Genomic DNA, 26,168 nt, shown 5'->3' with positions numbered 1-26,168 from the left:
GTGGACATTGATGATGTAGATGACCGAGTCCTCCGAGCCGACCCACACCTGGCTCTGCTCCGCCATCACCATGCAGTTCTGTCGGGCCAAGGAGACAGCAGTGCGGTCAGAGGCTCGTGTGTCCTGCGCTGAGCTGCTGCTCCTGGGGACCCACAGGCTCAGGTTCCCGCTGGCCTCAGGTCACACCACTGTCACGCGATCAACACGTCATCACTGATGTGCGTTTCTGTTTAAGGACACCTTTGATCCTTGAACGACACAGGTCCAAACTGCGTCCACACCTTCTCCATAAGGCTCTTCAGCTCTACACTAGGGCACCATTTTAAACAGCAAAATCACACACACACACAAAGCACAAAAACGAGAAAGATGTGGTGCTAAATAGGCCGTGACAAGGACACCTGTGCGCAGTCTGAGCTGACCCCAGAGGCAGAGTCGCCTCGCCCGGCCTCGGATAGACCCTACACTCAGCTCCCGGGCCCTGGCCACGAGCACGACGGGACAACCACGAGAGCTCCATCAGTGTTTGTTCTGGGGCCACAAACCAAGGAGCGATGACGCAAATCTGCAAACAGTGATGACTGACTGCACACTAGCAAGAAACGAAACCGCCAGTGCTCCTGCTGCTGGAGACAGCGCTCAGGGATGCCGGCGTGGCAAGAATGACAACAGCCATCTGTAGAGTTTCCGAAATTAGAAATTAAGGGCCAAAACGCTGAAGAGTTATAAAAGCCACGTAAACGTGTGAACCGTAAGTGTGTCTGCTGGTACATCTCAACCAACCCGACTGCCTCCCTAAAAATTTCCTGAGCTGGTGTCGGACTTCATGACGCTAGCAACTTTTTACTGAAACTGAACAGATGTCTCAGGTTTTCAAATACAAGAATAACAGTTACATCATGTTGGAGGGGCTGAGGCTAGATCTAATACAGTAAATCATTATCAATGGTGGTTACTGTCACTTTATCTAGTGGTTACCATTACTTATCTGGTGTTTAACTTTTACTTATCGTTGCCACATGAAAGAGCTTATAAAAACTGATAGTTTCAATTTTACCAATAAGTATTCTCAAAAGATGCTACTTTGCTAATTTCAGAATTATTTAAAAAACCCCTTTCTTTTGTGGCATCTACCAGAGGATTATTATAATTTTAGTAAAATGTCTTTCTTTAGTGGCCCAAGGATATCTCAGATAAACCACTTTGAACGTCAAATTTCAGAGAAGGCAGCATTTTCTAGAGATAATTGCCCAAGTTACTGCCTTGTCAAATGATACAAAATGTCCCTGTGAAACTAGTGGGAAGATATTTTCACATAATTTGTTAACTTTCTGCTTTAATTAAATGTTCAATTCAGTCGCTCAGTCGTGTCCGACTCTTTGTGACCCCATGAATCGCAGCACGCCAGGCCTCCCTGTCCATCACCAACTCCCGGAGTTCACTCAGACTCACGTCCATTGAGTCAGTGATGCCATCCAGCCATCTCATCCTCTGTCGTCCCCTTCTCCTGCCCCCAATCCCTCCCAGCATCAGAGTCTTTTCCAATGAGTCAACTTTTCGCATGAGGTGGCCAAAGTACTGGAGTTTCAGCTTTAGCATCATTCCTTCCAAAGAAATCCCAGGGCTGATCTCCTTCAGAATGGACTGGTTGGATCTCCTTGCAGTCCAAGGGACTCTAAAGAGTCTTCTCCAACACCACAGTAATGTTACCTGGCCTAATTGGTGATCAATAGAGATTGATACAAAGTGCAATTTGATTTCATTTTCAGGAGGATTTTAAAGTTATTCTGTTATTAAACAGTCTTTGAAATACTTGTAACTAAGAACTTGTAACAGGAAAAAATTAAATTTTAGAGTAAGAATGATGTCCTTAATTTTTCCTTCTTGTTTTTTGTTTGATCTAAAGCATTATTAGACTTCTATAAATATTTTGCTCTAATGTGTCTTGGATCCCGTTCCTTTATCATCCGAAGCTCATTACTTGAATGTGGAGGGGGATGGTTTTTAGCAGCTTTAAGAATGATCCCCACCCTTTGGCAACATGGACTTGAATCACAGTGTTTCTGTCTCACCCCAGTTTTGGAAGCATAGACCGTGCCACAGATTGTCCCCTTGTTTTTAGATGATGGAACGTGACCATCAAAGTGGAGATAAGCTGAACACTTAGGTATGCAGACTTCACTTCACCTTGCTTTTCACATGGAAAAAAAAAAGTTGTTTCATGTTAAAGGAGTTGGCATGAAAATTTTCCTAGCAAGACCCCTTGGGACAGTGGCTTTTTTTGTACCCTCTGAGGGTCTTGAACAGGATGAAGCCCACCAAAGAGTAGGTGTGACAGCATTTTGAACAGCAGGGTAGTGTCACCAAAGACACTCGAACCCCACCAGAAAGAAAGCACCGATCACCCCTCTCCTGGAAACACCAGAATTCACAAGGCCTGTTCCTGGTGTGGTTGTGTTAGGCCCTGGGGAATGTGGGTGACATCACACAGAAACAGATGATTTTCAAAGAGCCGTGAGGGGCCTTGAGAAACCTCCAAAAACCAGTGGGCTGATCCTGGTAGCACTGACGGCTACAGACCTCACACTGACCCTGGGTTTCTAGGGGGTGGGGTGAGGTGGTTTTTTGCATGAAATTAAAAGACGCTTGCTCCTTGGAAGAAAAGCTATGACCAACCTAGATAGCATATTAAAAAGCAGAGACATTACTTTGCCAACTAAGGTCTGTCTATTCAAAGCTATGGTTTTTCCAGTGGTCGTGTATGGATGTGAGGGTTGGACTATAAAGAAAGCTGAGTGCTGAAGATGCTTTTGAACTGTGGTGTTAGAGAAGATGTTTGACAGTCCCTTGGACTGCAAGGAGATCCAACCAGTCCATCCTAAAGGAAATCAGTCCTAAATATTCATTGGAAGGACTGATGCTGAAGCTGAAACTCCAATACTTTGGCCACCTGATATGAAGAACTGACTCATCTGAAAAGACCCTGATACTGGGAAAGATTGAAGGCGGGAGGAGAAGGGGACAACAGAGGATGAGATGGTTGGATGGTATCACCGACTCAACGGACATGAGTTTTAGTAAACTCTGGGAGTTGGTGACGGACAGGGAAGCCTGGAGTGCTAAAGTCCATGGGGTCACAAAGAGTCGGACTCGACTGAGCCACTGACCTGGACTGAACTTTCTTTTAATACAGTAAAGCTGACTAAGTTATCAGTCTAAAAGCTCAAACAATTGAGGTTTCTCAAGCACGCGATAACTGTAATATGATGCAAATTTTATTTAAGTGGTTCTCAGTCTCAACCCCAAATATGTTAAAATAATTCCAGTGTCCACTTTTGGTGACTGGAAATGGAAATGTGAAAATACCACCCTGCCCTTGACAGGACTGAAACCCAGTTTTATAATAGTTTTCAGAGTGTGGGAGTGGTTAAATCCATTATCTGCTCACTTAAATAAGACTATTTAAGTGAAAGACAGAACAGGTTTACATTCAATTTAAAAGATAAATGAAAACCCCTCAGGCTTCCTTGGTGGCTCAGTGATAAAGACTCTGCCTGCGAATGCAGGAGACACAGGTTCGATCCCTGATCCGGGAAGATCCCACATGCTGTGGAGCGGCTAGGCCCATGTGCCACAACTGCTGAGCCTGTGCCCTGGTGCCCGGGAATCACAGCTCCTGAAGCCTCAATGTTCTAGAACCCGTGCTCCCCAACAGGAGAAGCCACTGCAGTGAGAAGCACCGAGACTAGAGAGCGGCCCCTGCTCACCACACCTACGGAAAAGCCCGCACAGCGACAGAGACACACACAGCCCAAAGCAGACAGACAGAAACACAAAGCTCTTAAAAAAGGAAAGCCCCGACCCCAACTCAACAGGACCCAGTGATCACGCCGTGGGGTTCAAGCATCCGCTGCCTACGCAGGTGGACATGTTCGCGACTTAACCCAGAAGCTGATGAAAACTGTCCACACTGGACAGCACACTTTACTCACCAGCTTAGAAGTGCCCACTCTAAAGCAGTGCTGGTGAATCGTCCAGGAGGAAGCGTCAAATACGATCACCTTGCCCTCGTTCAGTGCGCACCATAATTTGGGGTGAGCATCCTCCACTTTTTCTGCTGGGTCAAGATGCCCTGAAGAGGAAAGCAACCCGACATGTTGAAAGAAAACCCCCCTGCTGCATCAGCACGGGATTCGTGATTTGTGCCAAGACTCAGGTCCTGCTCAGTGCCAGGTGCCACCCTGGGTGCCCAGGCTCCAAAGGTGAGCACAGCCTGAACCGCCAAGCCCCTTGGAGCTCAGCGTAGCGGACCGGCTGGTTCAGCCAGAGAAGAACACACACAGAGCCCTCCCCCAGGCAGGATGGCAGGAGGCCTGAGCATTCTCTTGGGGGCAGTGCTTCAGGCAGTGGGGAGGGGGCTCAGGGACAGGGGGAGGGTCTGCGGCCCCCCCCGCAACGAGCACAGCGGGCTCCTGCTGTCTCCACGTGGCCACCGCACTGAGCACCACTGGTCTTTCCCGTCGTGGCCGCTCTGACTCCAGAAGATTTTGCTTTTTCACTTGCGGTTTGTCTGCATGTCCCTGGCGCTCATGAGGCTGCTGGCTTTAGTCGGGTGTCTGGATCTCCTCCGTGGGGAAGTGTTTAGGCCTCCTGCCCGCTTCTGAATCGGGCTCTTACTCTCCTTGACTTGTAGCCGCCCTTTAAATACCACCGACTTCAAACACCCCAAGTCAAGTCTATCCTCTTACGGACATCCTTTCCAAGTCTGCGACCATCACTTTCACGCACTTCAAAGTTTCTTTAAAAAATCCTTTATATGGTCAAATTCGCCAACCTGTTCCTTTACGGCCCGTAGTTTTTACGTGCTTTGTGACTTGTTTCCTTATCTTAAGGTCACGATTATCATCTATATTATCATCTCCAGGCTTCATTTGCTTATGTTTGCTTTTGCCTTTCATGTTCAAATCTTCATCCTTGGAGCTGATGGCCATGTGTGATCTGAGGTGTGCTTAAGCTCCATCTTCTCCACATGGACCCACAGTGTCCCAGCACCTCCTACAATGGAGACTGTCTTTCCCCCACCCCTGCTCTAGCACCACCTCAGTCCTAGTCCAAGAAGTGTGAATCTGCCAGTCTTTCTGGGGTGTTCATGCCTTGGTCTCCTGGCCCTGTTGGGGTGATCTGCCCACTGAGATGCTGTCTGCAGTCCCCCAGAGCCTGAGATGCTCCAAAGCCAGGCTCAGTGCCTGGGTCCTGGCTCCCTGGCTCCCAGAGTTCTCGGAGGGGTTGACTGGTGTTCCCCTGGTCCCTGACCGGTGGGAACAGCCAGCCGTGTCATCAGACGTGCGCATCAGCCCAGGAGGGGCCGTCATCCCATCCCAGTGACAACAAGCTCGCCCCGACCAAAGATGTGCGTGCAGGGGCTTTATCCGCTGGACGTGAGGACGGCGAGGCTGAATGGGGACTCAGCCATGCACGGCCCCTTGCGGCCTCCGAGTCCACAGAGCAGCTGCACCTGGTCACCCAGAGTTCTGCCTCTAACGGCAGAAAACCCCCTGGGCCTGTCCACCCTCATCCTTCCACTGCCCTTCCACTTCAGTGCTGACCTTGAACACAAGTCTCAGCTCCCAGATTGCTGAAAAGAACAGCAGCGACACAAACATGGCCCTGCTGGACAGCTAGGGAGCCGTAACCAGTGTCCCGTGATGAAGCACAACGGAAAAGAACATGAAGAAGGATGTGTATACGCGTTGACTGGATCACCTCGCCACACAGCAGAAATGAACACAATGCTGTAAATCAGGTAGACGTCAATAAAGCCACAAAACCCCGCAGCCACACAGCCGGGCTCGGCCTCACCTGGGGTGTAGAGCAGCACGTCGACGGCTCGTGGGGTGGTCTCCCCCTCCGAGGGGTTGATCTTGTGTTTCAGGGTTTCCGAGGTCGTCTTCGGAACGGCCATGGGCACTGAAACGCAGACACGTGGGGGTCAGGTCCCCAGACTCCAGGACATACTCACACACGCTGCTTCCCTTAGAATATTAGTCCCAGGGTAAAGCCGGGATTTGCGAAGATGAAGCTCTCTTTAAACTGGACATAAGTAAAGCCAAGCGTTTCCAGCCAGAGGGTGAGTGTCTGCCAAGGTCTCACACTGCCTGTCATCTAAACACAGCTGTCAGGCTAAATGATCTAACACTCAGCTGTTAGGGATGCTCCAGCAGGGAGAAGCCCTTGAATACTTCATCAATCCAAGCCACGAGCAGCTTCTCACGCTGGCCCGTGGCGCTGCTGCCACGGGGGAGTCCTGTGCACTGCAAAAGCTTCAGCAGCACTCCGGGCCTCACCTGGTCAGTGCCAGTAACAACGCCCGCCCCCTACCCCCTGACACACACACGACAGGTATCTCCAGTGCTTGCCAAGTGCCTCCCTCCAGGGACGGGGTGCAAACTTCAGAAAGTTTCATTTTTAGACCTTCCATCACGAATGGCCCACAAGCTATCACTGAAGCCCGGGATCACGTATCGCTGCCTCGTTACGCTTCACACAGAGCAAACGGTCCTTGATTGGGAACAAGGGATCCGGGACCCTGAGCTTGGGGGACCGCCCCTGCAGTGTGGGATCAAGAGTGAGCGTCATGTGCTGGGTCCCTCCGTGGAGACTGCGGACGCGGTGTCCAGAGTGAGAAGCCTTTTCTGCAAACTCTTGACAAAGATCGGGCTTGAGCATGGAGTGGTCGCCACAGCTCGAGTATAGTGTGTATGTGATTTGGGTCCTAATTAAGGGGGAGAAAAAACCCTGCCATCAACATCTGGCTCCAGGACTGTTGACAAGAGCTCCTCCGAGTCCCTCCAGCAACTGGAGCATCCTGGCTGCTCCCCGAGAGTGGGGTCCTGGGATGTGGCAGCAGTTGGGGGGTGGGTTCCAGGGATACAGGAGAGGGGCTCCTGGCACCAGGAAGCACCAGTGATGTCACGGTTAGTGAAAGACACGGCAAAGAGCAAATCGCCCCGAGGGCAATGAACACAAAACCGGGGTTTGTTTCCGCTTATTCTGGGATGACATTTTAAACAGACTCTTCCTGGCTATTGACTCAAGAGGAATAAAAACATGTCCAAACAAAAACTTGTACAGGAAATATTCATAGACGTGCTGTGTGCAACAGGCAGGAAGCAGGGAACCTCAAACGGTCAATGGAGGGAGGGATAAACTATACTGTATCCACCTAGCGGAGTACATTCAGCCACAAGAGGGATGAAGCAGTGACCCTGCCACACGGACGCACCCTGGAGCGCGACACCACATGAAGGACGCCAGACACGCGGGACAGCTACTGCTGTGAGCTCACGTGTAGGACGAGCTCTGACTAGGCAGAAACGGGGCATAGCCCCAGCGACAGGAAGTAGGTTCAGGGTTGCTCAGCAGCTGAGAGGCAGCTGCGAAACGTATGGGGCTTCTCACTGGGGTGAGGAAAATGTTTGAAACCCACTGTGCCCACGGCTGTAAAGCTCTGGATACACTCAAACCAGTAAGGTGTACGCTGTGAAAGAGAATGGTGTGTGAACTATATCTCAATAAGACTGCTACATTTTTTAAAATGCATACAAGCAAAACTAGTTGTCATCCGAAAAACATCCCTACAGGACTTCCCTGGTGGTACAGTGGATAGGAATGCAGGGGTCACAGGCTCAATCCCTGGTCAGGACTATCCCATGTGTCCCAGAGCACCTAAGCCTGGGAGCCACAGCTACTGAGCCTGCGCGCTGCAGCTACTGAAGCCCGCACGCCCTAGGGCCTGCGCTGCACAGAGACGCCACCACCGAGAAGCCCGCCCGCCGCAGCAGTCGTCCCTGCTCGCCACAACTGGAGAACACCCACACCGCAGCAAAGACCCAGCACGGCAAAATAATTTTTTAAAAATCCCTACAACGTGCTCATCTGTGTTTCATGAATTAGCTTCACGGGGTGGGGTTAATCGAGCACGTGTGACTTCCCGCACGCAGCAAGGCTGATAGAGTAAGTGGTCCTCTAGAGTCTCTGCTTCTTTACGCAAAGCGCAGGACAGCTGCTTTTAGGAGATCATTTAAAAGTGGACACAAAACAGAAGTAGCTAAAAATGTGGCATAAACCTATTCTTATCTTCTCACTATTTCCTGGACTTGAAAAATCTTCTAAAAATAAAAACCTGAGCTAACCACTGACCTCTATGGCTTCAGAGAATTCCTAGGGGCAAGGAACTGACCGAATCAAGGGGGAAAAGTGAGACGGCCGTCGGGGGTCTCCCCACGCCCGAGCGGTGCGGTCCAGCAGTCAAGGACAACCACGCACGGGGGTCCCTGCGGCTCTGCAGCGGGCGTGTCTGATCACAGAGCTCCAGAGACTGCGACGGCGATTCTGTGAGCCACTCAACGGAAACCCCGTTGTGGTGTCATTGGTAATTCAGATTCAGGACCAACACCGAACGGGGTAAAGTGGACTGTTACTCAGACAGTGAAATGCTGAGGTGCCTCAGTGTGCGTCCTGAGGAGCAGAGAGCTCCAGGGGATGGCCAAGTGAGAAAAGGAAAGACGCAGAGGGCGGTGTGGTGTTCAAAAGGGAAAAGTGCAGAATAAAGAAGTTCGAGACATGTGGGTTGGTTCCAGCTGATAAGACAAAAGGCAACCAGATAAAAACCTTACTTTCATTCTTCATCCTATCAAAGTAGGACAACTTGGAGGCCGCATAGATGGCTCCCGGTGACTGCAGCGTGCCGACGACCGCGTCCATCAAGAGAATGTGGGTCAGCGCCTGCTGTACGTACTGGGGGTCCTGTGGGAGGCACAGTCATCTCAGCACAGCGTCTCTGAAATCATGGCCCGCTAAGACTCTGTCCCATTATACACAGCAATGCTTTTAAAAATGTGTGGTTTTCAAAGCCACCTGCAGAGTTTAAACTTGGATTTCATGTCACATACTTATGCTCTCTTAGTTGAGACAAATACTGGTTGTCTCCACCCCTTCCTCAAAATAGTTGGATTAATCCTCCCACTTACTAGCCTATGAAATTACCCAGCCCATAAAAGCTAACAACCGAAGAACTGATGCTCTTGAACTGTGGTGTTAGAGAAGACTCTTGAGAGTCCCTTGGACCACAAGGAGATGAAACCAGTCAATCCTCAAGGAAATCAATCCTGAATATTCATTGGAAGGACTGATGCTGAAGCTAACGTGCCAATACCTTGGTCACCCAATGTGAAGAGCCAGCTGGAAAAGACCCTGATGCTGGGAAAGATAGACGGTGGGAGGAGAAGGGCATAACAGAGGATGAGGTGATTGGATGGCATCATTTGACTCAACGCACATGAGTTTGAGCAAACTCCGGGAGACAGTGATGACAGGGAAGCCTGGTGTGCTGCGGTCCACGGGGCTGCAAAGAGTCAGACACAACTTACCAACTGAACAACAACAACTCACTACCAACAAAGCGAGTGGAGGCGATGGAATTCCAGCTGAGCTACTTCAAATCCTGAAAGATGATGCTGTGAAAGTGCTGCACTCACTATGCCAGCAAATATGGAAAACTCAGCAGTGGCCACAGGACTGGAAAAGGTCAGTTTTCATTCCAATCCCAAAGAAAAGCAATACCAAAGAATGCTCAAACTACCACAAAATTGCACTCATTTCACATGCTAGCAAAGTAATGCTCAAAATTCTCTAAGGCAGGCTTCAACAGTACGTGAACCGTGAACTTCCAGATGTTCAAGCTGGATTTAGAAAAGCCAGAGGAACCAGAGATCAAATTGCCAACATTTGTTGGATCATCAAAAAAGGAAGAGAGTTCCAGAAAAACATCTGCTTTATTGACTATGCCAAAGCCTTTGACTGTGTGGATCACAACAAACTGTGGAAAATTCTTAAAGAGATGGGAATACCAGACCACCTCACCTGCCTCTTGACCTGTATGCAGGTCAAGAAGCAACAGTTAGAACTGGACATGGAACAACAGACTGCTTCCAAATTGGCAAAGGAGTACATCAAGGCTGTATATTGTCACCCTGCTTATTTAACTTATATGCAGAGTACATCATGAGAAATGCTGGGCTGGATGAAGCACAAGCTGGAATCAAGATTGCCAGGAGAAATATCAATAACCTCAGATATGCAGATGACACCACCCGTATGGCAGAAAGCGAAGAACTAAAAAGCCTCTTGATGAAAGTGAAAGAAGAGAGTGAAAAAGTTGGTTTAAAACTCAACATTCAGAAAACTAAGATCATGGCATCTGGTCCTATCACTTCATGGGAAATAGATGGGCAAACAGTGGAAATGGTGACAGACTTTAATTTGGGGGCTCCAAAATCACTGCAGATGGTGACTGCAGCCGTGAAATTGAGAGATACTTGCTCCTTGGTAGAAAAGTTATGACCCACCTAGACAGCATATTAAAAAGCAGAGACACTACTTTGCCGACAAAGGTCCGTCTAGTCAAGGCTATGGTTTTTCCAGTGGTCATGTATGGATGTGAGAGTTGGACAATACAGAAAAGTTGGACAATAAAGAAAGCAATTGATGCTTTTGAACTGTGGTGTTGGGGGAAATTCTTGAGAGTCCCTTGGACAACAAGGAGATCCAACCAGTCCATCCTAAAGGAAATCAGTCCTGAATATTCATTGGAACGACTGATGGGAAGCTCCAATACTGTGGCCACCTGATGCGAAGAAGTGACTCACTGGGAAAGACCCTGATGCTGGGAAAGATTGAAGGCAGGAGGAGAAAGGGACGACAGAGGATGAGATGGCTGGATGGCATCGCTGACTCGATGGACACGGGTTTGAGTAAACTCCGGGAGCTGGTGATGGACGGGGAGGCCCAGCGTGCTGCAGCCCCTGTGCGGCCGTCCCGGGCGCCTGCAGCCGTGGTCCACTTTGTTGCTGTTGTTCGGTCGCTCAGTCTTGTCCACTCTTCGCGACCCCATGGGCTGCAGCCCACCAGGCTCCTCTGTCCATGGGATTTCCCAGGCAAGAATACTGGAGTGGGTTGCCATTTCCTTCTCCAATGAATGAAAGTGAAAAGTGAAAGTGAAGTCTCTCAGTCATGTCCACTCTTCGCGACCCCATGGGCTGCAGCCCACCAGGCTCCTCTGTCCATGGGATTTCCCAGGCAAGAATACTGGAGTGGGTTGCCATTTCCTTCTCCAATGAATGAAAGTGAAAAGTGAAAGTGAAGTCTCTCAGTCATGTCCACTCTTCGCGACCCCATGGGCTGCAGCCCACCAGGCTCCTCTGTCCATGGGATTTCCCAGGCAAGAATACTGGAGTGGGTTGCCATTTCCTTCTCCAATGAATGAAAGTGAAAAGTGAAAGTGAAGTCTCTCAGTCATGTCCACTCTTCGCGACCCCATGGGCTGCAGCCCACCAGGCTCCTCTGTCCATGGGATTTCCCAGGCAAGAATACTGGAGTGGGTTGCCATTTCCTTCTCCGGCGGGAGCTTCCCGGCCCAGGGATCAAACCCACATCTCCTGCATTGGCAGGCAGTTTTCACCATGGAGCCACCTGCGTTGTGCTAAATAACCAAGTGGGCGTAAAATCAGAGAGTCCAAAAGTCACAGAACATTGGAATCTTAGGACCTAGTCCTCCCTTTCCTATTTTAAACAGAAGCCTCCTTCCATTTCCTTGATCTCAGGCTCTTCCAGGGACAGAACATCCATCACAGAGGGCAGCTCTTCCACCCCTGGACGTACGTTCCCCTCAAGTTTGCCCCTGGGTGGGCTGCCGCCCCGACCTGTGTCTCCCCGGTGACCAGTGAGCTGCAGCTCTCGAGAACCTTAGAAACTGCTCCCCATATGAGTTCCCAATTTGGACCCTTTGCTCACTCTGTTGTGGGTTTCCTGTCTCATCTTGCCATTCGGACAAGACAAACATTGCCCCTCATGTCTTACCTCTGTCCAGGGTACCCTTAGTGACTAGGAAATCTTAACTTGCTGCAATCAAAGCCATCAGTCTGGCCCAAAGTCAGTGAAGCTACAAAATCCCCTGGGATTTTAAACACAGCCCTGTGGAAAGGACCTAATACACCCCCGCCCAGAACCCTGATCCCGGAAAGGGAAAGAGGTGAGAGTCGAGCTCACGCCTGCCAGAGTCCAGCCCCGACGCTGCCCTCCCGGGTGCCACCTGGAGCAGAGGAGGCGGAATGCAGAGGCCAAGCCCAGGTCCACACATACCACCCCGCGGGCTGGCCCGTGTTTGCCCCCAGGGCCTCGCACCGAGTCACGCAGAGCACAGCCTCCTCAGTGCCTCTGACGAGACGCTGTGCCTGGGCCCTGTGCTAAGCATCACCGAGAGACGGGAGCCGCGGGTGAGAACGGACCTTGTGGTCGTCGGCCAGCTTCCTCCCGGCCCACATCTCCTTCACCATCAGGTGCCAGAGGTCACACTCCGTCTTTAGGTTAGCTTCAAAGACTTCTTTCTTGGACGTCGTTTTGATTTTTAAAGTGGGAATTCTCAGGAGCAGAAAAGTGGCCATGGTGCTTCTGACATCCTGCAGAGGCAGCGAGAGAGGAGGGAAAGTGAAATGACGGCCTGGGGTGAACAGCAGCTGCGAGTGGGGCGGGCCCACGGCTGGCAGCCCCAGGCCTGGCCTCACCTCTATGTTCCTGAAGGTGGAGATCTCCACGTAGCCTGGCCGCCCCTCCGTGAGAAGGAACAGGCGCTTCTGGGTCATGGCGATCTTGCCCACCCCGCGATTTGTCTTGACGGAGCGCGACAGCTTGTACACACACTCACTTTTGTCCAGCTGCTCCATCACCGACAAAGGCAGGCTGACCTCCTGCGCCTCTGCTTCTGCCTCCTTCCAGCAGTTGTAGAAATCTTTGAATGTTTCTGGGTCAATCTGTTTCTCGTGTCCTTAGTTTCATAAAGATAAAAAGAGGTTCTTAAAGCCACGCACACCAGGATGCTGCGCATTACCCACAGGAGGCAGCAGGTGGCGCCAGCACCCAAGTCTACCTGGACGGGACCCACCTGGGAAAGAGTCCCCGTCTCACCCAGTTCCCCAGGCGGGCACCTGATCTGGGCTGAGTCTGTCTGTCCTCCTAGCCCCTACCTAGGCAGGCAGTCTCAGTGCCTCCCGGGGCGCCGGGTGGGGACCCTGGGACAAGGATAGAGTGCTGTGTCACCTCTGGAACTGGTGGGCAGCCGTCCTGGGGCCAGTCCGAGGGTGTAGCTGGCACTACAGATCCTCGGACCCTCCCGCAGTGCTGGATCAAGCCTGGCCTGAAGCCTTGATCTTTATCTCCGTACTCTAGTTACGTGAACAAATGCATCATTATTTGTAAGCATGATGATCTTAATTGATTCAGTAACCTTCCCAAACGTCCAGTATTCAGGGGCTCTAGAGCTGGAGAAAGACCCAAGTCCAAACTCCAGCTTCACTGATATTCCACAGTGTGATCACAGGCAAGATACGGAGCGAACCTGCTTCCCTATCTATAACACGGAGCTGGGACCACCCCCAGCTCCCACTCAGCTGCTGCGAAAAATGGCTCGTCTGAATCCTGACACTTCCCCGTGTCTGGCTCCTGTGGCTCTATTCGGTGTCGTGAACCCGTCTGCCCTCCATCCTTAGCGGGCCCCTCACACCCTGCACAGGGAGTGCCCCCCAGCAGGCCTGCTTCACTTCATTCCCAGGGTGAGGCTCCCCGTGTTCATGAGGCCGACTCCTCCAAGGTCAGGCCCCTCCTCCGGTCACGCTCTAGCCTCCCAGCACAGTGACAACGTGCGGTAACATGCCTCTGTACACACTGGTCTGCAGTGCCCAGACCAGAAAACTCCTACCCATCCTTCAAAACCCAGATACAGGGCCCATGGGCAGCCTTCCTGGACAAGGCGGTCATCCTGGCTGGACACCCCCCGAGCTGGCATGCTCTTTCCTCACAGCATCTAATAACACTTCCTGTGCTCTACCCTCCACACAGGCCCAACCACCGTGGGACCCTGTCACAGGGAGTCTGAGGCCTGGAAGAAAAAGCCCTGCTGGCTGGTGGGCAGGTGCCAGGCAGATGGCCCCACCAACGCTGTGCTGCTCTATGTGTTCGTGGGTCTGTATGATCCGCTGGGCTCCTGCTCCTCATGCAGGAACCTTCCCATCCCAGCCATGGGTCCCCATGTCAGAGGGAGGGATCATCACACCGTGAGCAGGTCCCCCAGGACCGATGTCACCAAGCTTCCCCAGACCCTCCACCTCTCTCGGCCAGCTGCTGGGTCCGTCAGCAGGTAAAGCCCCCACCCATGAGGCTTTCTGGAAGGCAAAGGTGGCTCAGACAGTAAAGAATCCACCTTCAGTGTAGGAGACCCAGGTTTGATCCCTGGGTCGGGAAGATCCCCTGGAGGAGGGCATGGCAACCCACTCCAGCATTCTGGCCTGGAGAATCCCATAGACAAAGGAGCCTGGCGGGCTCCACAACTGAGTGACCCCCACACACACGAGGCTCTCCCTGGCTGGCAGGGTGCCCCCGGCCGCGGGCATCCTCCTACCTACAGTCAGCGCCTCGAACAGCCGGTGTATGATGACGGTGTCCTTCACGATGCCCGACTCCTGCACCCTCTTCACGAAATCGTCCAGCTGCATGTGCTTCTTGGGCAGCTCGAAGTTCTTGACGCGGTCATCGGCCTTGGGGACGTCCGCGGGCCTGTCCATGACCTCGCTGATGAGCCGGCGCAGCTCAGGCATGCGCTCAGCCTGCGTGCGCTCGGGTGCCGACAGGGACTCCACGGTCGTCTGGACGAGGTCGGTGGGGAAGACACGCACATCGGTCTTGTACAGGCTCTGGAAGTCCAGCAGAGCATCCAGCAGCTGGCCCTGCATCAGCTGCACCAGCCCCCTCAGGTAGAAGTACCTGGCCAGCAGCACCGAGTTCTCGGGGGCCAGCGAGCCCATGGCTTTACTCAGCTGGGCCACGCAGTCCGTGTAGAATGCCTGCACGCACTGGGCCACCAGCGGGAAGTGGATTTCTGGGATCTTGAAGGTGTGCGTCGACTTGGGGGGCACGTCCAGAACTGGGGGTGAAGGGGAAGTGAGTGGTAAGCGCAGACCTTAGAGGCGACGCGCATTCCCGCCCAGCACTCTGCTGTCTCTGGGCCCTGGGTACAGCATGGAGCAGGAACCAGGTATATCTTCCAGGAAGTTCCACGAACCCCGTGCTGAGGGGGGGCCCCAGCGGCCTCCCGTGGCACCCTGAGAGTACGGCATTATTTTATTTGCTAAAACTGCTGATGGCTAAATTAAAACACGTGATGCTGAGTCTTCACTGGAGGATTAAGCTAATGACCTAGGCTGAGCCGTAGCTGCCGGGCAGGCAGGCCCTGTTAAGCAGCCGCTTCTTTTACCTCAGCAGCAGCTCCGTGCGTGGGTGCTGTTGCCACGCTCATCTCACAGGTGCGGGGGCCGAGGTTTCCACTGGTCCCCCGCACCAGCCGCTGCACGTCACGCCTAACCAGCTGTGTGTCACACCAGTGCCTTCCACAACCTCACCCCCATGGCTCCCAGGCAGCGCCAGTGGACAAGGCCAGGCCACAGGACGTAGCTCACCCCAAGGAGGTGGGGTCTCAGTGACAAAGCCTGGAGGATGGCGGAGGAGCCTGGGGGAGGGGCAGAGGGAGCGGAACATCTGCCTACAGCGCTCGGGCCCAGTGCAGAGCACAGAGCCCCACGATGCTCTACGAGAGAGGGCGTGCAGGCCCAGAGAGGCAGAGCAACCTGCCCAGGGTCACACAGCTGGCAGCAGCTGCGCGGGGGACTCAGACCCACCAGGGCCCTCCAGAAGCTTGCTCGTTTGCACACACAGCCCCTCCCGGCATCGAGGACATGCTCCTCCCTCAGCCTCTGGCTCTCGGCTATGCACAGGAGACGCCGGCTGGTACCTGGTGCCTCCACCCACAGCACCGTCTCCCCACCACTTCTCCATCCACTGAGGACAGGCAGAGACCCCTCCCTGGGGCTGCAAGGAGAAGCCCCAAGCACCCACAAGCAGCATCACACATGACCGGCTTCGCTGCGGCTCACGTGGGAAGGACACGTGGGCTCACACACGTCCAAACGGGTTTTACAGCAACTCACCAGCAAGGGGACCCTAAGCAGATGCTCTGCACGTGGGTGGGGATGCAGCCGCTGCCTCCCACGGCACGCCCCTCCCCCAGCGTCCACCTCCTGAGACCACAGCGCTGCTCCCCACCCCCACAGCAAGGCCCTGCCCGTCACCACCCCGACCATGTCACCACACTGAACATCTCGACCAACCTCCACCGGTGTTACGCATTTCTATCGTCGGCCTTCCTCCCCGTCCATGGGGGCGGGGGCAATGGCTGCCTGTGTACCCCAACACCTAGGAAGGTCGGCAATCACTGGAGGCTTAATAGTCGCTGCACCTCGTTAGACACTGACACACGTAAACATGTGTCTCCTAGGCACATGCGCATATACACGCACACCCACACATGTACGACAGACGTGAAAACCGTGAACAGCTGTGGTCTTCAGCAGTTGGGAACCAGGTGATGGAACACGCAGACAAGAAATCATTTTCTATAATGAACATAGTTTGCAAAATAAATATTCTAAAAATATTTCAAATAATCAAACTACTAGAACCTCCCCACCGCCCCCCCCCAAAAAAAAGCCCATTCCCTTCTCCTGGAATGAGCTGACTTCTTTCAGCAACTGGCGGCGTTAGAATCACGTGACTGGGAAAGGTCACGGAAGGGGCGTGGCCGGCCCACCTGTGTGGCTGCTCCCATACTCCGTGGTCTGTATCTTCCGAAGGGACGAGTTCCGGGGCGGCAGCTCAGGCACCGTGATGTCCTGCAGGTTGGGCATGCTGACCACCATGCGCCGGTGGGCCGTGTGCGAGGCCGAGGACTTCCGGCTGGCCATCTTCTCGATCGTGGGTCTCCTCGGACTCAGGAGCATCCCGTTTATCCTGGGTGGAAAATCCCAACATCTGACATGTACAATAATGATCCAAGAACAGGCTCAACTGGGCATTTTCCCAAGTGTGGTGACCAGTGTCCAGTATCCCCCTGTCAAGGGAGAAGTGGCGGGAGCTTGCCTGGCTCTCCCTCGTGTAGTGAAGGCTGAGTGCAGGCCAGGCCCCCCAGGAGAGGTCTCACACACAGGATAAACGAGGGCCTCGTTGACGGTGATGCATGTTTGAGGAGTTCAGGAAAAGCAACACAGAGGAGGCAGGAAACGGCGAAGATGTAGGGAGAGCGTGAGAAGGAAGACGGGGAAAGAACAGCCCGAACGCAGACCCAGAGCTGCACTGTGGGCACTTCAGTGTCCCCACCCCCCAGAAACAGGGCTGCATGGGAGGAGCCAGGCCCGCCAGCCAGCTCCCTCACGTCGAAATGTCAGACTCCTCTGATTTGATTTATCGTTCATCTGTCCAGAGACAGACCCCAAGGGAGCGGCGCATCCTTCAGAACCTAACATGCACACCTGTCCTCCTCGGACTGTGTGTGGAGGTCCATCTGGGCAAAGGCGTCCATCCTTCTGCTGAGCCGGGCCTTGAGGAAGGCGTGAAACATGTATGTATCCAGGACCTGGAAGAGACCCCGAGGGGCGGTCACTGCGCCTGCTCCACTGTCCTTCCCCGACCCCCCGAGGCCTCTGGCCAGCACCTCTAGACCCAAGTTCCCAACACAGGCAGCTTTCTTAGTTCATCAGAATCTAAACTAAGATCCTCCTCAATCCCTCACCAACCAACCTCAAAGAATCACTCTTTACGTTTGAAAAATCACAAAATATTCGAAAGCCCAAACCACCCTGCCCCCCAGGACAACAGCAGCTGAGTCATCAATTCTGGGATCTCCTGGGGATGGCAGCCTCCCCCACATGCCCACCTCACAGCCAGCCCACCCATCCACAGACACACAGAACAACCTCCCAGTCAGCTCCCAGGGAGAGCGGACATGGCCCAGCCCAGGGAAGGAGGCGGTGATGGCAAGGGCATGGAATTGTGCGGGCTGATAGGATGCGTCCAGATCCAGGGTGAGGAAGGGGCTACTGGGCCCGGGCCTTGGTCGCAACTCAGCACACTCTACACTTAAGGTGGGTGCACTGAGTTACACGTATATCTCTCTAAAAAGCCAATTAAGAAAATAAGAGCTGGGCAAAGGATCAGCAGGACCCAGGCTCAAACTTCTAGAAAAGCTAAAACGCAGAATAAAGTACTCACAGATGCTGGAAACCCTGATGTGAAAAGTATCTGAAGCACAGAAGAGTGCAAAGGATGGAGTATACACACGCACACACGCCCATGCGCCTCTCACCTGTTTATAAAACTGCTGGTCCCCCAGAGCTCTTGTTTTGAGAAACTCTTCACTATTGAACACTCTGTGTTCATAATTCAAGTGGTTCTTCACTTCCCTGATGAAGAAAGACAGTCTAACTGTTGAAATGTTTTTGAACACATGAACAACACATTGCTGTTAGCAGAAAAACGATGGCAAGAAATACACAGTTTGAAAAGCCCTGTCTGCACAAGGATTATTGAGCCCCGAGGGTTTGGGTGTAACCTGTGGTCAGGCTATCCTGCCACTTCAATATAGCTTTCTTCCAACTGGAATGAAGCTCTGGGGGCGGGCAGGAGGGAAGGGGTCTGTCTTGAGCCTCTTAGCTCCTTATTCAAAGGCAGAAGATGCGATCGTCCATAATTGTTCATACTAATAAGACTGAGTTCAGGGTGGTGACACAGGAAGGGCAGACAGACCCTGGGTATTAGCCCAGCTTGGCTGCCAGCTGGACCCCCACCAGCCACCTCCAAATCTGCATTCCGTGGGGACTTGGCCACACGACGCCCCAGATCTCACGTGATAGCTACCAACAGAATCAATAACCGCACCGAACGTATTCAGGACACAGCATGTTCAATGTTTTCCTTCTCCTGTGAGGACAGACATGACTTCATCTAGGGGAAGTCAACTTTTAGAATCATACTGTGCCTTTTTAATGAACTGAACTCAGCAAGCTTCCACGTTCATGCTCAGTTGTGTCCAACTGTGAACCCGTGAACTGTAGCCCACCGGGCTCCTCTGTCCATGGGGATTCTCCAGGCAACAACACTGGAGTGGGCTGCCGTTTCCTACTCCAGGGGATCTTCCCGACTCAGGGACCAAAGCCTTGCGTGTCCCTTACGTCTCCTGTGTTGGCAGGCAGGTTCTTTACCACTAGTGCCCCTGGGAAGTCACATTAAAAGAACAAAAGGAAGACAACGTTTCTACGACCACACAAATTACAGTGCCTTAAGCAGAGAGCTAATGCAACCCATCTATAATGTAACATCCCCTTTTTCCCTAATAGATTATTTGCTTTATGTAAGGAAAGACGGCTTAAAAATACAACCATTAAAATGTCGAATCACACAGTGTTGTCAAGTCGGCCAGCTCTGGTCTAAACCCTTCCCAGGCTGGGTCCGTCCAGATCAGGAGAATACCTCGAGCTGCCACCCTCCCTGCCACACGACCCGAGGGTGGGAGGAGGAGCAGGGGGGTGAGGCAGGGGAGAGAGAGGCTGCAAGACAAAGCAGAGAAGAGAGAGTTGGAAGGAAAAAAAGGCTTGAAGGCTTTCCTACCGATAACTTCGCCACACAGTTAACGTGAATGTCGGCATGGATCTATCGGACCTCCCTTAAAGCACTGCACATCTAGGCCAGAACAACCACTGGACCCTGCTCTATATCCCGGGGCAGCAAACACGCTGCCCGTCCGCTTGACCGACTGAGCTCAGAGCTGGCTCCCAACAACACACAACGGACTCCGATGCTAGAGGTGACAGCAATGCAGGGAAAGAAGAAAAGCTTCTAACAGGGGCCAGTCCTGGGTGCTAACCAGCCTGGGCTCTCCTTCGGGTGGGCTGCAATCCCGAAACAATCCATTTGTCCCTCGACCCGGGGCCGACCGCCCAAAGTGGTCCTTTGCAGGAGAGAGGAGTGGGTGGGAAGGCCCCGGGCAGGGCCGACACACTCCCAGGGATCCTCCTGGGTGCAGGGGTCTCTCCCGCGTCAGTCCTGGATTTCAGTTCCTGAGCTCTGCGGCTGCGGCCGGCGTGGAACTGGGAGCAGGCTGGGGACCGGGTGACGACCTTGGAGGGGCTTTAAATACCTGAAGATGCTGACGAGCAGCTGCAGGGTCATCTGCTGGATCTGGCAGTTGAGCTGCTGCTGCCAGGCCCGCCTGGAGGCCCGGCCCTCGTTCACGTCTGTGCTGGCGCAGAGGTGAGCCAGGTCCAGCTCGTGGTGCAGCTGAAGGCTCTGGACCCTGGAAAGGAACAGAGGAACAGTGACCACAGCTCAGCCCACAGAACATGACCACAGCTCATGGGCAGGAGAGAGAATCCTCCAGGGAGAGCTCAACTGACCTTCCTAGGATGCTCGGAACACCTATCGATACCAGGGTAGGGGGTGGAGAGGGGATGTCATTAAAAACACATTCCGGTTGAGAGTCTATTCACATCCCAACACAAACAGCTCATTAGCGCGGAACCCACAAAGGCCTTGTCTTTGGACAGGTGTTTTTGTCCAAGCTGAGTCATCCCGTCCCTCTTTTAAACACTCCCTCTTCCACAACGGCCGAAGGGTTCCCAGTGGGCCTGGGCGGGAAGGCCCTGCCCTGGAAGGTGCGGGGGCTTGAGGTGTGGCTACTCGTTCGGGGGCGGTTCTCGGGGATGGGGGCTCCCAGAGGTCTTCATCACACAGGACCCCCACCTCCCCAGCACCAGCCACGGCTGCACTTCTACACGAAACCCTGGACACCAAGGAGAGAGTCGGAGGCTTTAAATATGCAAATAAACCCACGTGACACGTGTCTAGAGATCCGGCGGGGCAAGGGGACACGGCAAACACACACTCTGCTCAAAGCGAGGAAGACAGCATGCACAGGGCAGCCAGGCACAGGGGCGTCTTCCCACCAAATACGGTGGGTGTGTGCTCACGCACGTGGCCCCCGAGAGGAGGCCCATGGCCATGGCTTGGATGACGGTCCCAGGGTCCTTCACAGACATGCCACCAACCACGCACAGGTTAGTTCACGTTTATAAACAGCCCCTCGTGGTGAGCCTGAGATGCCACATCCCACCTCTGGGGGTCTGACCAAGCAAGAACCATGGGAATGTTCTAGATTTCTCACAGTAACACGTGGGCAGAGGCGAGATCTCATCTTATTGGATATGCTCCACCCAAGCAAACACTTGAGAAGCTTCGTCAAACACTGGCCAAGATCAGTCCTCAAAAATCGGGGAATGCGGACTTTGCTTATCAGAAACCCAGACAGTGAGGAATGTGGGTTTCGCCTTCTGAGTTCATACAGGGAGACACTCCACCAGGCCACCTGGCCGGGCCCCGTGAGCACAACCCAGCAGCCACGCAAGCCTCCACACCCACAGCCCAGGCTCTGGGTGCTGTAAGACTGTTTACGATGGGAGGACCACTGATAAAGGTGGCACTCCCATCGACTCTGCGGAGACCATCCAGGGAGAGGGAATAATCAATGCCAAGATGTGACAGGCTGAACGATTTGTTCCCCAAATTCCCATGTCGGAGTCCTGACCCCCAACACCTCACAGCGTGACTATGTTTGGAGTTGGGGCCTTCAAAGAGGCAATTAAGTTAAAATGAGGTCATGAGGCTGGACCTACTCCAGTATGACGGGTGTCCTCATAAGGGGAGATTAAAACACGACGCCCCCAGGGGCACGACCACGTGAGGACACAGGGAGGAACTAGCCCTACTGGCTGACCTTGAACCTTGAACTTCCAGCCTCCAGGACTGGGAGGCAGTAGATATCTGTTCTTAGGAGGTGTTTGTTACAGCAGCCCCCGCTGACAGATACACAGTACAAGGCACAGATGAGAACAGCCAAGTTAGGGAGCCAGCGGAGGACCACCTGCTCCCTCCCCTGCTCTCAGGCCTCGGCTCTGCCTGTGTCTGACCTCCCGACAGCAGCCAAGATAAAGGGGGCCAGTGAGCACAGATGGGAGACAGCCAGTAGCAGCTGCCACGCTCACCCCTGCCCCTCACCCTGCAAGGGTCTGCCCCCGAGTTCCACACCCGGCCTGTCTGCGGTCCACACCTGGGCTGGAATACAAAAGCAGGATCTCTCCCACCACCACCTTATCAGGTTCCAAAGAGGGGAACGTCCCTCTGCAGGACCCCCCCGAGGGGGCCCGGCTCTGTCCTCGCCCGCCCTGGATCCACCTTCATCCTGGCATAAGTAGTGACCACCCCTCCCCTCACTAGCCCCCGAAGACACTCGTGAGGGGGCCCCTCGCTGCCACGCCTCTCCCACCACGACAGAGGCCATGGGACCTGCGGAGCCTCACCAGTTATCACCTGCCCTCTTTGGGAAAAGCGTGTCAGGTCTGAGCTCAGCCAGTAAGGTTTAGTCACAGAGATGGCCACAACACAGTTATGGAAAAATAACAGCACTAAGAGAGAGCTCTGTGGGGGAGGAGGGGCGGGGCCAAAAGGGGAAGACAGCTGCCCGCCCAGGGAAGGGCAGGGGGTCACGGCCGTCAGGGTCCCCCAGCTGACAGTCCTCGGGGCGGGGGCCGCGTCGGCTTGCTCACTATACAATACTCTGCCCGACGCACTGGACACACATCTGGTGAGTGAATGGATGAAGGAATGAGGGAATGAAGGAGAAAGGACCTCAGAGACCATGAGTCCAGAAGGGGGCTGGGAGGTGTCCCGGGGCTGTGACTGTCCCCTGGTTCAGGGGCCACTCAGTGTTTAGACAGGATCAGAATAAAGACAACCAACTTTTATATTTAAGCATTCACAAATAATTTCTAAACTATTAAATACATTTTAAAAAAAAGTAAAAAAGTAAAAGTGTTAGTTGCTCAGTCGTGTCCGACTCTTTGCAACCCCTTGGACTGTAGCCTGCCAGGTTCCTCTGTCCATGGAATTCTCCAGGCAAGAATACTGGAGTAGGAAGTCATTCCCTTCTCCAGGGGATCTTTCCCACCCAGGGATGGAACCCAGCATTGCAGGCAGATTCTTTACTGTCTGAGACACCAGGGAAGCCCCATTAAATACATAAGCCATCTGTTAATATAAGGTTGGAAAAGATACTCAAACGTGGCAAGTACAGACCTGAGCAAGACCTTCCCAAACACAGACGATCTCTCCCCTTACCTCTGAATGAACGTCTGTGCGGCCAGGAGAGGGATGTCGGGAACATCAACCTCTTCATCATTGGAGTAGGTGATGTTCCCACTGTCGATGTTTATCAGAATTAAACCATCAGCTTCCTATAAAATAAGTTTGTAAAGATCAAAGGAAGAATCTGAATTTGTATACATCTTTGAAAACACAAAGCTACATTTTGCATTCACTAAGATCAAATCATCATTAATTAAATTATTGTATATTTAATATGCACACAAAGCCTTATATTGTCTGCTCCAAAATGCAATGCATACCATGAGTCAGGTTAATAAGCTAAGGTGATTAAACATGCCTTGAGTCAAGATTCCAACACAGGAGGTCAGGCCTCCCCCCACCCTGGTACAAACACTCTGGGGACCACTTCAGGGAGCCTGGAGAGGACATTCCAGAGCTCCAGCCAGAGCACCCTGACATTCAACACTCAGGGTGCCTGCTGGGCTGCCCAGCTAGCTCCCCAGCCCCAAGGACCACAGCACAGGTGGGCCCTGGGCTCAGGGAGCCAACACACTCAAGCATTCTTGAGACATGTGTGTGGCTTACTTGTGAAGTCTTATCTGTGACGGAACATACAAATACTGAGTCACACACCTAAGTTCTGCACTTCAACTGTCCCGGGAACATGCCGCCAAACTCTCCCTGGCTTTCCTGCCGGGCCGGCCTCTCAGCGCGTGTTCCGTGTCACGTGGAGTATGCAGAAACACGTGCCCCAGAGCAGAGAACTACGCTGGAGGGGACAGGCTTCCTCAGGGCGAGAACACCCAGCTTTTACAAGGACCCTGTCCACATGCCCAGCACCATCAAGAAAACATCCAAACCCCAAACACGTTCAGTCAAGACCTGCTGCCTTGGCCTGACGCCTCCCAGAGCAGGCAGCCGCTAGGAGGACTTCCTTCACGGCTGCAGACCAGAGTCAAGTGCCTGTGCCTGCAAGCGTCCCTCCTGAAGGGACCGAACGAAGGCGGTTTTTCCCCTAATGACTAAAAAAAGAAACCCAGTTTTAACTCCAGAGCATGCCTATTTTTTCCTCATTTGCAAGAGTGACGTTTTTCCGTTCTTTCCAGGAGGTCTGAATGGCCTTTTCCCAGCGTGTTTGTCCCCGGTGAGTGAGTCACCAAGTCTGCCAAGAACACAGACATGCCGGCTCCGCCCCCAGGAGGGGCACTGGGCTCAGCTGCGCTGTGCTGCGACCGCCAGGAAGACCCGGACGACCTCCGAGGACAGAGCGGGCCGCGAGGCAACCCACTCCTCTCGGGTTCTGCACACACTGAGACATTTTTGAAATAGCAAACACAACACTGTAAATCAACTACATGTTAATTAAAATTAAAATGAAACAGTTACATGAGAACCCACCCTGGACCAACTACCAGTAAGCACAAGAAAAAGACCTCCACGACGCCAGTCATCCAAACCGGCCAGCAGGAGGCTGAAGCAGAAAGGCCGGTGACACGCGCTGGGGGAGGCAGGAACCCGGAGCCCTCCCCGTGCTGGAGGGACAGTGAGCCGGGTAGCTGCGGAGGGCAACAGCCTGGACATCTCTCCAGTGGCTAAACACAGTACTAGCACTGGACCCTGCGATTTCGCCCCCAGCTGTGTACCAAGGTAAACAAATGAACGCACGTCCACACGAAGACCTGTACGTGTGTTCACAGCCGCGCCGTTCACAACAGTCAAAGCATAGAAACATCCGCAAACGTCCTCAACTCATGAATGGATAAACAACTGTGGTCTCCTCATTCAGGGCAACCCTACTGGGCAATAAAAATAAAGCGCTGCTACATGGATGAGCCTCAAAAACACACCACTAAGTTAAAGCAGCACAGAGCAGGCAGCGGTGGCCAGGGTCTGGGGGGTACAGTTGTGGTGGGGTGGCTGCTGACACAGGCAGGGTTTCTCTGTGGGCTGACCGAAAAGTCTAAAATTAGTCACCACAGCTCCACCAAGTTACTAAAAGCCATTGAGTTGTACATTTTAGTCCAGGAAACTCTGAGGTATGTAAATAGTATCTGAAAAGAAAACCATTTTAAGAAAACCCAATCTGCTCTTACTGGTGGCGATGTCCACGGCCTGAGCTCCAGTTTGAAATGCATTCCGTTGGCACAGCAGCAAAAACAGCTGCTCTTATCAAGCACCTACTGTGTGCCCCGATGCAGCCTGACGCTGCAGCCAGCAGCGTCCCATCAGGACCCAGGTCTGCCCCCGAGCGAGTAAATGCCACTGGATTCAGCAAGGCCCACAGACCCCTCGGACACCAAGCATGCACCTTCATTCATCTAGGAAGTAAGTTCACAGTACTAATGAACAGCAGAGGCTTAATCAATAAAAGTGAAAATGGAAAATACGGAACAGCATCATGGTGGCTTCCATCCACCAAGTCCAGTACCCTGCCAGGAGGGACAGAGGACATTCCTGAGCCAGAACCCTGCCAGGAGGAACGGGAGATATTCCTGAGCCAGAACCCTGCCAGGAGGAATAGGGGACATTCCTGAGCCAGAAACCTGTCAGGAGGAATGGGAGATATTCCTGAGCCAGAACCCTGGCCATGAGGGGGGGGATATTCCTGAGCCAGAACCCTGCCAGGAGGCTGCAGCCGTGCCCACTTCACAGATGAGGAGACTGAGGCTTAGCAAAGGCCAGTAAGCCACTCAGGGTCTCATAACTAGTACGCAGCAGAGGTGACCTCGACTCTGACACCTGCCCTCACCTCCCTGCAAACCTGAGACATGGTGTCAGGTGTGACGCTCAGAGCGCGGGCCCTGAGCACACCCCGAGGACAAAGAGGGCACGCCGGTGCCCTGTGCTGGAGCTGCCCCAGTCCTCTGTGCCCACCCTCGCCGCCCAGCAGCTCCCCACGCGTCCTCTCAAAGTCGTGTGACTCAGCGCTCTGAATCCAGCAGCAGGTGCTCACCTTGCTGACCTCCTCAAAGTGGTCGAGGTGGCAGCCCATGAGGAAGGAGGTCGGCGCCATGAGG

At 53.2% G+C, this 26,168-nt stretch overlaps 1 protein-coding gene across 1 annotated transcript in view; it reads right to left on the bottom strand.

The window, feature by feature from the left end:
- Nucleotides 1–26,168, bottom strand: part of DENND3 (DENN/MADD domain containing 3) — a 44,689-nt gene that overhangs the window by 9,003 nt on the left and 9,518 nt on the right. Inside the window, exons 7-19 of the mRNA XM_010834810.1 lie at nt 26,105–26,166; nt 23,164–23,279; nt 20,132–20,287; nt 18,302–18,398; nt 17,469–17,572; nt 16,751–16,950; nt 14,510–15,031; nt 12,621–12,880; nt 12,345–12,515; nt 8,676–8,805; nt 5,860–5,967; nt 3,993–4,132; nt 1–78 (exon numbers count right to left, since the gene is read on the bottom strand). Of these exons, the coding sequence (XP_010833112.1) occupies nt 1–78; nt 3,993–4,132; nt 5,860–5,967; nt 8,676–8,805; nt 12,345–12,515; nt 12,621–12,880; nt 14,510–15,031; nt 16,751–16,950; nt 17,469–17,572; nt 18,302–18,398; nt 20,132–20,287; nt 23,164–23,279; nt 26,105–26,166 (2,144 nt within the window). The remainder of the gene's footprint in view (nt 79–3,992; nt 4,133–5,859; nt 5,968–8,675; nt 8,806–12,344; nt 12,516–12,620; nt 12,881–14,509; nt 15,032–16,750; nt 16,951–17,468; nt 17,573–18,301; nt 18,399–20,131; nt 20,288–23,163; nt 23,280–26,104; nt 26,167–26,168) is intronic.

Source organism: Bison bison, unplaced genomic scaffold (genome assembly GCF_000754665.1).
Source record: "Bison bison bison isolate TAMUID 2011002044 unplaced genomic scaffold, Bison_UMD1.0 scf7180017864036, whole genome shotgun sequence".
Taxonomy (NCBI): domain Eukaryota; kingdom Metazoa; phylum Chordata; class Mammalia; order Artiodactyla; family Bovidae; genus Bison; species Bison bison.
The sequence above is the reverse complement of the archived record's forward strand: the minus strand, read 5'-3'. Positions and strand labels throughout refer to the sequence as shown.